The sequence below is a fragment of the Miniopterus natalensis genome, chromosome 2 (genome assembly GCF_054644295.1).
Source record: "Miniopterus natalensis isolate mMinNat1 chromosome 2, mMinNat1.hap1, whole genome shotgun sequence".
Lineage (NCBI taxonomy): Eukaryota > Metazoa > Chordata > Mammalia > Chiroptera > Miniopteridae > Miniopterus > Miniopterus natalensis.
This window is the reverse complement of record NC_142082.1, coordinates 137,058,070-137,070,824: the sequence shown is the minus strand read 5'-3', so window position 1 is coordinate 137,070,824 and position 12,755 is coordinate 137,058,070. Positions and strand designations below refer to the sequence as shown.

At 49.1% G+C, this 12,755-nt stretch overlaps 1 protein-coding gene across 2 annotated transcripts; it reads right to left on the bottom strand.

Annotated features, from left to right (window-relative positions):
- Positions 1-3,024: 3,024 nt before the first annotated feature.
- On the bottom strand, positions 3,025-9,833 carry TAC3 (tachykinin precursor 3). Of its 2 annotated transcripts, none has more exons than XM_016224427.2 (7): positions 9,659-9,833; positions 8,992-9,103; positions 6,182-6,278; positions 5,955-5,984; positions 5,787-5,840; positions 5,323-5,397; positions 3,025-3,245 (listed from the first exon to the last, which is right to left on the bottom strand). In XM_016224427.2, exons 2-6 carry the CDS (start codon positions 9,097-9,099, stop codon positions 5,324-5,326), a joined length of 363 nt encoding a protein of 120 aa, XP_016079913.1. In that variant the 5' UTR covers positions 9,100-9,103; positions 9,659-9,833; the 3' UTR covers positions 3,025-3,245; position 5,323. The 2 variants fall into 2 exon arrangements, with proteins under 2 accessions (XP_016079913.1, XP_016079914.1); XM_016224428.2 differs by having other exon boundaries at positions 6,182-6,275.
- Between the last annotated feature and the right edge of the window lie 2,922 nt (positions 9,834-12,755).

The following is a 12,755-nucleotide window of genomic DNA, read 5'->3' as shown; positions in this document are numbered from 1 at the left end:
AGAAAAGGAGACCACAGAGCCCCGCACTGTTACTTTGTTCTCCTGCATACAATCCCTATGTGCTGTAAATGTTACTTATTAACTATTCTGTACCCTCCAATGTAAAAGAAGTATTTGTCCCTTCATTTTTGTATCAGTGTCAGAGATTTCTCTGCTTTGTTTTCTTTGTCTTATCATTTTAGTTTGTATCCAGTGTCAGAGATTTCCCCGCTTTGCTTTCTCTCGCCTCCCCTATCTATCATCAGCAAATTTCATGTAACCCTCCTTATGCCTCCTCCTTTGATTGTAATGTACAAAATAAGATGCAAAACTGCCATTCTTTGGAGCATTTCTCAATCCATTGAGATTTTGCTTCCCAGCAATTGTTGTCAGTTTGGGTCATAAAAATTCTTACAGGTTTGGACATGTCTTGCATCAACCCTATGTAATACAGCCTCCAGAAAAAAACTAAAGTTCAGAGAGCTCCTGGGTTGGTGAACACTTGGAGATTCAAGGAGAGGAGAGCTGTGCACTCAGAGAGAGCATAGGAGCTCTGAGCCCCTTTCCCCATGCCCTATGCATCTCTTCCATCTGGCTATTCCTGAGTTATATCCTTTTATAATAAACTGGGTACCTAGTGAGTAAATGGGTTTCCTGAGCTCTGTGAGTTTCTCTAGCAAATTAATTTAACCCAGGGCGTAGGTCATGGGCACTTCCAATCTGTAGCTGATGGGTCAGGAGCATGGTAACAACCTGGGCCTAGATTGGCCTCTGATGTTGTGGGTGGGGGGCAGTCTTGTCAGAATAAGTTCTCAACCCGTGGAATCTGATGTCATCTCTGGGTAGACAGTGTCAGAGCATGGCTTGTTGGTGTAGGAAAACCTACCCCCCACAAACGTTGGAATTGGGTCCAGAACCTTTAGCACTGAAGCCTTTTTAAAGTAAATCACCATGCAACCACAATAGCACAGATATACAGAGCTAAACGGAGAAGGGCCACGAATTTGGTCAAGGTCTTGTTTATCAGGTGTCCTTAGGCATCAACCTCTTTACTATAGGAAGAGGAGGGCCAGGATTCCTTCGTGCAGCATTCTCCAAGTACAAAACAGTTATTTGGTTTTAAATGTGTCTCCATTTTTCCTGGAATCCCGAGTTCTGCAGTTTTTCTCAGTCCCAGCAGAGAGCGGCCTTTCTGCATTTATGCTCCACTTGTCATCTCGGCACAAGCATCAGACTCCCAAGTGTGAGCAGAACCAACTCTTAAAGCTTTCATGACCCACATAAATTCCCCAGGCTGCAAAAATTAAACCCTCTAGATAGATAATTTTGAAAAGCCAACAAGAGGACTCGCCGAAGAAAGGCTTGAGGATCTGTGGTGAGGACATCATTTGACCTCTAGCAATAAACCTGACACCAAAGATACTGAGGTGAGCTCTTCCTCCTCCCCAGTCCTACGGTACAGCTATGGGTCCAAAGTTGCCTCGGCCAGGTTCTTGGAGAGAGAACTTTCACTGGGGTGAAGGAACTGCAGGGAGTGGCCTCTGGCTCCATGGCCCTCTCTTTATGTTACCTTGGGAGAGTTGAATGGTGACATGTATCAGGGTAGTTCAGGGGCGTGGCCAAGTTCCCTGCTCCAGTCTAAAATAGGGAGGCTGAGGATTTTCCAGGCTGTTCCACTAGGGTACAGGAACCCCCTTGGGACCAGTGGGCTGTGATAGATAGCACATCAGATTAATAAAAGACACCCACCCAGCCAGCGTGGTTCAGTGGTTGAGCATTGATATGTGAACCAGAAGGTCACGGTTTGATTCTGGTCGGGGCATATGCCTGGGTTTCAGGCTCAATCCCCAGTAGGGGGCGTGCAGGAGGCAGCCAATCAATGACTCTCTCATCATCGAGGTTTCTGTCTCTCTCCCTCTCCTTGCCTCTCTCTGAAATCATTAAAAAAATAATTTAAAAAAATTTTTATTTTATCTTTATTGATTTCAGAGAGAGGCAGGGAGAGGAAGAGGAAGAGATAGAAACATCAAGGTTGAGAGAGAGAGTCATTGATCGGTTGCCTCCTGCACGCCCCCAACTGGGGATCGAGCCTGCAACCCGGGCATGTGCCCTGACTGGGAATCGAACCTAATCTCCTGGATCCTAGGTCGACGCTCAACTGCTGAGCCACACCCGGCTGGGCTAAAAAAATAATTTTTTTAAAAAGTGTGAACTTGGGTAATATAAACCTTTAAAAAAATTAAACTAAAAGACACCCTCACACACCTCATTTAAGTGCCTCACATATACTTTGAGCTACTAGAGTTATAGGCTGGTTACAGTAGCATTATAAAAGAGTCTGAAATAAATGTTTCCCTGTATAATAACTAAGGTAGCCAGTTAACACTGAAAATATCTTCCCCTTCTTCCTCAGCTGCTCCAGTAACTCCCCCATTTATGCTCTATCCTAACAGGATCAAGAGTTGTTTGCATGTCCATGGCCCTGCTAGACTGTAAACTCTGCATATGGGTCACCATCTCGTCCTCACCACCTGTTGCAGGACCCATGTTTGACATTTGGGGACAGAATAATAATACAGTGTTAGAGATGCATCCTCCTCTGTGGCTGGGTCTTTGCACAGCCTTGATCCCCACCTCCCTCCTCTAAGTGGAGTCAAATTCAGAGATTAATATCTCCCAGGTTCATCCTAGAAATACAGATAAGCCCTTCAGAATATCTGGGTTTTTTCTTTATCTGTAGCTAGTGTGTGAAATTCTTTGAGTGGTAGAAACCACCTTCCAAATTCATTTATCTATTCTTTTAATCACTAAATGATACTAATACTAATTAGTACTAATTAGTACTTCTGATACTAATTGTATGAAGCACTGAGTAAGGCACTGTTGGGAAAACTGATGTGTATAAAATAAAGATACTTCCATTTATATATGACATATTTATTTGTGCATATCATGTTTGTACGTATGTATGATGTAGCTGGAAGAGTTAAGGAAGAAAAAACCACCCAGCCACCAAACCAAAAAATACATCACTCTAGGTCATATGTAAAAATCCTTTATTGAGGAAACCAGGGGGATCTAGTCCATGCCGGCTGGAACTGGGGGTGCTCACTATGCACTTTCTACATCAGTGCTGGGTGGAGGGGGCGGGGAGAAGCCTAAGCACAGGAACATAACAAGGCTGGGAAGAGAAAGGGAAATAGGGGTGCATGCACCTGGGGATACGGAGAGCACATCAGGGTGTCTTCGTGATGCTGCCCAGGAGTCTAGAAATGGAGTGTTGAGGACAAAAAAAAAAATGAAATCACATCTTCTGTCCTGTAAAACTCCCACCAACTACCCGCGGGGGAAGCAGGAGAAGGGGGCGGGCATCCGTAAGGGACAAGGAGAGAGAACAGAAGTCTTAGGCACAGCTGTCCCTCAGCCCTTAACCAGAGACGGAGCTCTCCTGGCCGCAGGCGCCTGCACCTTCCCAGCTGCGTATTTCTGAGCTACTTATAAACACCTGTGCTCATGGTCTGTGGGGCCCATACAAAAAATGTAGCGACAAAAACGAGGTTTGTATTATCCTAGCATCCCCATGAGCCAGGCATACACACAGCCCCATCCAATGCACCCTGGTGCTAATGCTCCCCCAGACTCACCCAGTCCCTCCTCCTCTTTCCAGACCCACCCCCCTCCCCAGCAAGGACAGGCCCAGGGATCACTTCCTTTTTCAGCAGTTTCGCATGAATGAAATAAGATGATGCAATGATCTTTGTTGATTCATCTCATCTAATCTCCTTTAAATGCCAGCCCCCGGGAACGTTATGTCCTATTCTTCCTGGCACCTAACAGGCTGAGAAGGCTCCATCAGTGGCGAGGTTATGAAGACTGCAATTATGGGCCTAGTCCCTCTGAAAGAGCCTCGCTTCACCAGCAAGCAGTAAAAGTAGATTTCCACAATGCACTTGTTTCTGCTATTTGTATAAAATACTATGGCAAAATTGCACTGTAATTATCTTTATGGCTGATGCATAACGCTGGGGAAGAGTATGTCATCTAGATATAGTTGCCCGTGTAATTATCTGGCGGTCGGCAGGATTGAAATAACCATCTAATGAGAGCAAAATGATACGGCAAGTACCATGTAATCAGCGAGTTACGATTATTATGGCTCTTTGCGCCCTCTCACCCAACACTGAATGGGGGGGCCAGACCTCATCTCTGGGTCCAGGGAGTCATGCACAGGGAGTTTAATCAAGACTCAGCTCCTGGGCTTTGGGTCTCCCTTGAGACCAATGAGTGTGGGTAATAGGGACACAGGGAGGGGGGCAACAGTCTCTCTCTGATAACTGAGGCTTCTGAATCCCTCTTCTTCTCTCCCCCACCACCTCTTTCTTTGGAAGCCAGCGCATCAGTTGAGCTGCTATTGCCGCGTGTGGAAAGAGGGTGCCTAGCTGGAAGGTTCTGTGTTTTGACTAGACACTTCCCTGGGGGACTCACACTTGCATACCAAGTGCGAGATCCTCAGCTCACTCAGGCCCAGGATCAGCCCAGACTGTTCTAGGCAGACAGACCAGAGCCAGTCAGGGGAAGCACTAGGATGGTCCCCGCACCTCCCAGATGCAATAATCATAACAAAGCCGACACAGAGGGCTATGCCCGACTCTGTTCTGAACACTTTACCTATACTCAATCCTCAAATCCACAGCTCTGCAGCATCCTATTATCACCCTCATTTTTCAGGTGGGGAAAGTGAGGCACAGGGGGTTAGGTGATTTAGCCAAGAAACACAGCTAGTGAGTGGCAGGGCAGGATTCGAACTCAGGCCGAGCTCTTATCCATTACACTACACAGAGTGACTAAGGTACAGTTTCCAGCTACCGGACCTCCCCCCCCCATGAGATTCCAGTAGTTCGTTGCATTTCTTCCTAGATCATTCTTGTGGAGAACTACACACTCGACCCAGTAAGTGGAGATTCTGAATAATCTGAATGGTTCAGCCTGCTTGGGAGGCAAACACTTCACCTGTGAGCTGGATGTGGTACCTGTGATTATCAGATGATGATCTCCATCTTTTGCACAGATCAGGAGAGAACAGCATCCAAATGACAGAAGTTGCCCATCAGAGAAGCACCAGGGGACAGAGATGAGATGGAAAAAAGGGCCTGGCTGTGTGTGTGTGTGGGGGGGGGGTGTCACATACCTCTAAGTGTTAGTGTGTTTGACAGTGTGCTGGGCACTGGCAGTGTATTTTAGGGCAAACTTATGAGCATTCATGCCTGTAGCATCAGAGGAAATGCTTCTCTGGCAACCTACACACACCCAGTCCCTCTCCTCTCCCTAACCAGCTCTCCTTACCTCATTCCACATTGCGGGGATACTTGGGGCTGCCGAAGCTGGGAACGTTCTGTTGTTTTACATCAATAGGAGTGTCTGGGGTAAAGTAAACAGTGTAATTAGGAGGGATTTTTCTGAATGTGACCTTCACCCTGACCCAACAACAAAGGGCTGGCTGTGAAGGGTAGTATTAGAAGACAGAGTTGGGAAGAAGAAATGTGCTTGGTTTGGGAGATGGGGAGGGAACAAAGCCTCCCTGACCAACCCCACCCCACCCCCAAGCTACAGCAGGATCATCTCATGACGGTCTCCCAGGGAACCCTGCACCACGGATCCAAGCTGATTGGATAGAAAGGGCCGAGGAACCCTCACTGTAGCTAACACAAGTCTTGTCTTTCCCTCTGAGGGCAAATATAAGGCTTTTGACTTCTGCATGTCGTGGTCAGTCCTCTAAACCTTTCCACTGTGCCTCCACACACTCTTACCTGGCTGGATGTTCCTCTTGCCCATAAGTCCCACGAAGAAGTCATGCATGTCACCTACAGGAAAAGGGCCAACATTGTCCCCCCATGACCATCAGTCCCTGGGCCCCACGCCCATGGAGCTCTGGGCAAGTGGTTGGCAGAGAGAGGGAGGGAAAAGAGGCTACTCACGTTTCTGGAAAAGTGGCAGTTTCTCAGCAGCTGTGAAAACAAGAACAAGTGTATAACTGGGGAGTGGAATATGGAAAGTGACCGTTAGGGGGTGGTCCAGATCACAACTCTCGGGATTATTCACTAAACCATCTCCAGTCTCCTTCCCACTTGAAGGGCTCGCCCAGGCCAATTTAATCTTGGGAATCCTGCCCCCACACATCCCTCTCCCTAGGGCTGCTCCCTACCGTTGTTAGCCTTGCCCAAAAATTTGAGCAAATCATCCACAGAGAAATATCCGGTCTCAGAGAGTGTCTTGAGCAACTGGTTGATATCTGGGACCTTCTAGGGCAGAGAAACAAAGAGGGCTGAGGCAGGAGGCTCACAGCCAATCCACTCACTCTTTTCCCACAAGAAACAACCTTTTCTCTTTTTTTAATCCTTACCTGAGAAGTGAGGATATTTTTCCACTGATTTATTTATTTATTTATTAAATATATCTTTATTGACTTCAGAGAGAGGAAGGGAGAGGAAGAGATAGTTGAAACATCAATGATGAGAGAGTCACTGATTGAGCCCGCAACCCGGGCATGTGCCCTGACCGGGAGTGGAAGGCAGGAGGGAGGGGGAGAAAGAGAGAGAAATGTCCATGTGAGAGAAACGCACTCTTACATCGATTGGTTGCCTCCCACACATGCCCTGATCAGGGGCAGGGATCAAACCTGCAACCCAGGTGCGTGCCCTTGCTGAGAACTGAACCTACGACCCTTGCTCCAGTGTGCAGGCCAGTGCTCTAACCACTGAGCCATGCCGGCCAGGGTGAAACAGCCTTTTCTTGAGTCTATCACAGCTGAACCTGACATCTTATTTCCTTCAGGATTTCCTCTGATTCACGATGGAACGGAAGTGGGCTCTCAGCATCTGTGGTCTGTGGGCCAGCAGCAACCCCCTGGGAACTTGTTAGAAATGCATAATCTCAGTCCTGCCCCAGACTGTGCTGCGACAGAATCTGCATTTTAACCAGCCCCCTCACCCACCGCCCCAGGATTCACATGCATAGCAGGATTTGAGAAGCCCTGGTAAAGAAAACATTGGGCATCCCTGCAGACTGACCTCCTGTCCCTGTTTGCCCAAGACTAAGGGCCTTTCCAGGATGTAGGGCTTTCACTACTCAAGTTGAGGTGGTCTGAGCAAAACTGAGACAGTTAGCCATGCTATCTCCAAGCTCAAGGGCCCCTTTCAGCCCACGAGGCCCTCTCCCAGCTCCTACCACCTCTCAGTGAGAAGGGTCTTCAGTTCGTTGCTCCCTGGCACATCAGGAACTAGCTTGCCCAAGGATGTGGTTGCCCCACTGAGTGAGCCATGAATTCCCTCCACTCACAGGAAAGGCCCATCAGACAGAGCAAGTGTCCTCTGATCTGTGCTCCATGATGGAGCTACAGACAGGACTCGGTCCTGGGGGTGGGTGATGATTGGAAGCTGGGGCAGGTCTGTGACCCTGAAATCCCCCCACTCTGTGCTATGTCTGTGGATGTTTCTCTCCTTGTGTTTCCTGCTGCCTCTCGCTCTCTTTTCTGCCTCTGGTTTTCTCCCCCCCCCCCCTTCTACCCTAGACTCAGAATTCCAGGAAGGCAGCCTGTTCAGAGTGACACCACTTCTCCTCCATCCCACAGATGAACCCCAGATTCTGACCCTGCTGCCAAGCAGGGGCTAATTGTCTTGGTGGTTTATTTTTTAGCAGCTGGGGCACAGCAGGTGGTCAGTGGGCGCACAGCAGGTGGTCAGTGGGTACACACCACACCCCCAGTTTACTGCAGCTGCAGAGACGACAACAATGATCATGTTTGGAGATTCTCACTTTGAATCTCCCTTGTTCTCACAGACCTTCAAGGAGAAGGGATAGGACAGCAATCCCTCTCTTTTTCATTGACCAAGAGGGGCAAGGTCTCAAAGCAAGTTTGTCTCAGAGGAATATACCCAGATATCCTGACTATCTCAAGTTGGGACTTGGGCTCTGAATAGTGTCCAGCCCATATGTGGCCCTCCCTATGTGGTTTTAGAACTGGTTCTTGTCTTTTGAATCTGGTACAACCCCTGCCACCTGCAAGGCTGCCAGTCTGTCATGCCTGCTACACCTCACCAGCTGGATGAAGGCTGGTGATCTCTCTCTGCCTAGTGCCCAGCTTCCCAAGCAGCCGCTTTCTCCAGATTGTTCAAATGCTCTGCCCACTTCCTGCAATGAGATGCTAAACAGATTTGAGCTGGAAAGGCAGTTAGACTTCACATGCTGAATTTGTAATAAGTTCCACCTATAATCATCTTAAAAGCATTCCTACCAATGTAATTGCTATCATTTCAAAACCTCATAAAGACTTCTTCCTTGATCCCCCCCTGTAGCCCTACCCTGACAAGTCCTATTCCTTTTCTTAGAAGAACTTTGGAAATCAGGGCTTAACTTGTTTTGTGTTTGTTTCTCTTACCATTTTTCTATCCTGACTAAGCAGAGCCTAGAGGGGGTCAAGGGAGAGGAGAAAGGAAAGGGTTGGGATCTTAGGAGCACCTGAGGTTACCGGGGGTGGGTGAGCAGAGGATAAGGGAGTTTATTTTAATTTTGAAAACAAAATAATACACATAACTGATAGGCAAAATAGCACACAAATGACCATTTGGGGGAGAAAGTCTGTGTTTCATACCATCCAGGGAGTAGATAGAATCTCCACCCACACCTCCCCACAAAGGGACAGGACCTGAACCTGAGCTGGACCATGGAGAACTTTAGACCAACCTGGCCTACCCCTCGAAGTACCATCTAATCACCAAGTCACCAGTCAATCATATTGGTAGGGCACCTCTTACACACAAGGTGTCAAACTCGTGCAGAGGGACAGAGATCCTTACAGGCATACCCCAGAGAACATGAGCTGACCAGAGAGGCAGGGAAATCCAGCCCTCTGACGGACAACCCAGGTAACTCCCAACCCACCAGCCACACCCTCACCCTGCCCCATGATGCTGCCCAGTACTCTGCCAAGACTGGCCGCCTGGAGGGGAGCCTTACCTCCCTGTGGTCCCTACCGGGCACCACCTGCTCCTGTGACTCCTCACAGACGCCCCCAAGGGCCAGGCTGAGGGCCAGGATAGCTGCCAACAGCAGGGCTCTCTGCATGGTGCTAAAAGAGCAAAGAGACAGGAAGGGAAGGCAGGGAGAAAGAGGGCACAATATAAGGGCAAACTCAGGACATATTCATGACCAGCAGCCTGGCTTGACCCTACCTCCCAAGCCCCCAACTCTCCTGTCCAAGCCCTGGTCTGTGGAGAGTATCTCTGAGCAGGGGGAGGTCCACTGGGCTTGCTTTCCCTGCTCCCCCATCAGACATATCTCCCCAGGGTGTGCACCTGGCAGCAATGAGCAATGGTGCAACAGAGGACAGATTTATAGGACATGCACGGCCTTAGTCTGCTTGAGGAGGGATCCTGGACACTAGTTTCCAGCACTAGGCAACCCCTAGGCTTAGACAAAAACTTTCTAGTACAGAACAATCAGTCCGTACCCACAGGCTCCAAACATCACTAGCTCTCGACCCCTTTCTTTCTGCTTTCTGCTTTCTGCTCACTTCCCAGGACCCTGCTCCCAGATCAAAGGCTGCCACTTCCTTTATTCCTCCTGACTCTGGCCCCTGTCTTTTGGTGCCAGCTTCAGTCAACGTTCTCCCGTCCGAGCCTACCTGTGGAGCAGCTTTGAGCCTACAGCCGGATGGTCTAGTAGAATCAGGGAGCTGGCCGGGATCGCTGCCCCGCTTCCCACAAACGCTGGTGCTGCTGGTGTGCTGTGAAGAGAGAAGCGGGGAGCGGAGGGGATCTGGGAATGTGGCAGGATCTCTGGCTGGCTCCCAGATAAAGGCTCTGGGAGGGTCTGGGGGAGCTGGGGGAGGGGCTGAGAATCACCAATCCCTGGATGGCTGGAGGGAGGGGAGAGGCTGGTGGGAAGGAGGATATAGGCTGCAGACACACACACACACACACACACACACACACACACACCATGAACCCATCAGTGTGCACACACACACACACACACACACACACACACACACACACACACACACACACACACCATGAACCCATCAGTGTGCTGGGGTTATCTAGCTGCCCACTTTCCAGCAGCCCCTAGCTGGGCACGCTAAGGAATAACTTGTGTGTGGTTTATCACAAAATTTGCGTGCCGGGTCCAGCTCCATAGGCGTGGTCCCTGGGCCTCTTTCTCCTCCTTGTTCACTCACCAGCCCTTGCCCTTTAAACCTTCAGCTTAGCCTGCCAGGCCAGAGCAGAACCAGGGGGTGCTTCTCCAGCCCTCCCACCACCAAGGCAACCAGGACTGCCAGGTCGGGGCCCCTGAGGATGGGGAGGCAATCCTGGCATCCCCTCCAGTCCCCATTTCACCCTCTGTTCTCCTCTCAGCTGGGGTGGACCTATCACCTTGGTCCTCAGATCAACTGAGGGTCAGTACTTCTCCCTGCTATTGAATGCAGAGGCCTCGTCAGTGTCTGGCTCCATCCACCACCTCCCCAGTGCTAATGCCTCTCCCCTCAGCCTCCCTACCCCACTCCTTCTTGATTCCCGAACCAGCCTGACTTAGTTGCATCCTTCTAGAGTTCTGACTTCTAGCCCTCCTAATCTCAGAGAGGAAAAACCAAACACTACAGCTAAACTGTTCCCCTACCCTCACCCCAAACCCAGCATTGGTCTCTTAATTGCTTCTTTTTTCCTCTCAGTTAACTTTTCCCCCTACTCTCATCTGTCTCCTCGATGCTCAGGCACTTTGTCCCATGACCTTTCAAACCTCTTGTTCATGGCCCACACTGTTGAGGAGGCTTATGCTGTTCATCTCACACCCAAGGGAGAGCCCCAAGGGAGAGTCAGAGTCAGAGTCAGAATCGGAAAGGAGACCCAGAGAGAAAAGATGCTGCTGATAGAGATTAGGGGAGCGGCAAAGTGAAAGCCGCTTCAGAGCGATTCATCACTTCAACATATAATGAGAGCAGGGTTTAAATGTTTGCAAGGTTGGCACAGAGCAATTCATTTGAGTTTCACCACCACCACCATGTGAGTAGGAAATATTCCCATTTTTCAGGTGAGGAGATTGAGGCTCAGAAATTTCAGTCACATGCTCCAGGGCATACAGCTACTGGAGAACAGTCTCAGACTCAGGTTTTGTCACTCTAAGCTTTCCCTGGTATGAGCTTTGACCAGCAAGGGAATAGCTAACTCTCTCAGAGGAAGTGGTGACCCGTCTGCCTCTCCAAGAGACTTGGAGATTTGGGACCTTGCACTCTTCTACATCTTGAGACTGGGGAGAGAACCAAAACTCTGTTGTGCATTTACTACAAAGCCTCCTGCTCACCAGCACCTTCCCCAATCACCCCATTTAAAATTATTATCGCCCGGCCGGGTGTGGCTCAGCAGTTGAGCATCGACCTGGGATCCAGGCGATTGGGGTTCAATTCCCGGTCAGGGCACATGCCCGGGTTGTGGGCTCGATCAATGATTCTCTCATCATTGATGTTTCTGTCTCTCTCTCTCCCTCTCCTGTTCTCTCTCTGAAATCAATAAAGATATATTTTTTAAAATAAAATAAAATAAAATTACTATTCTTTCATATTCCATATCCCGTGCCTGTTTCTTTTCTTCATGCACTTACTACATCCAACATGCTAAATATTTTACTCAGAGTCTGTCTACCCTACCCCCACCAGAATGTCAGCATCATAAGGGCAAGGACTTTTGGCTGTTGTTTGTTACTGGATCCCTAGCTCTATAGTGTTTGGCATACAATAGGTGCTCAATAAAAATTTATTTATAGAACAAAAAAGAAAGCCTGAGCCCAGCTTCCCACATTGCAACCCACAACGTGGATCCTCCAGAGAGCCTCTGCAGTGCAGTCAGGGTCCTGAAATGTGTGACTCCTCACTCCCCACTCCCAGCACCCACCCTCCCTGGGTCTTGGGTCATACTAAAGGAGTCACAGCACCCCAGCCATGCTCACCCCTGAGTGAGGGCAGCAGCTGGGTCTCAAGGCCACTTTATTATGTGAAAGGCTTATGGGTCTGCATCAAAAGCTTCCCATTATCCCCCTAATGACAGGGCCAGGACCCAGGTTTGGGGGCCTTTGGTGGGATGGGGGATAGATGTGGGAGGCTTTTTACATGTAAATGGCATGACTAGCTCATGTCTTTGGGAAGCTCAGGGGCTGCTCTCAGTGGACCCAGCCATCTCCCACCTCTTCCCTCCAACCACTCTGGAGAAGGTCCAAGCTAAGCAGGCTGGAGGGAGTAGGGAATGCAGGAGGAATGTTAGACTGAAGGCTGAAGACTAAAACCTTCTGGGTCCCATCTATCATCAGCTTCCCTCCCCCCACCAATCCATCCATCCCTGCCCCCAAGCCCTGGCACCAGGGAAGCAGGACTTCAGCAAAGGTCCACCATGAATAATGTCCTTTGATGATGTGGCATCTCACAGAGTATGGCAGGAGCCAAGGGTGGGGGGAGCAAGGGAATGGCAGAGAGAACTGATCACCCTTTGATCTCTTGGATTAGCAAGGATTTGAGAGAGCTGCTTCTAAACTAAGTCAGAGGTCATGAAGGAGGGAGGTTTTGGAGATGTCCACCAAGCAAAAATGAATCAGGTTTCACCAGAATTAAATGACAGAGTTTTATTCAAGATTTGCAAACTGGAAAACAACAACAACAAAGCACTTCCAGGTTAATACTGAGTGTGCTGAAGAAAGTTGAGAGGTCTTATAGTAAAAACTACATTCTTGAGAAG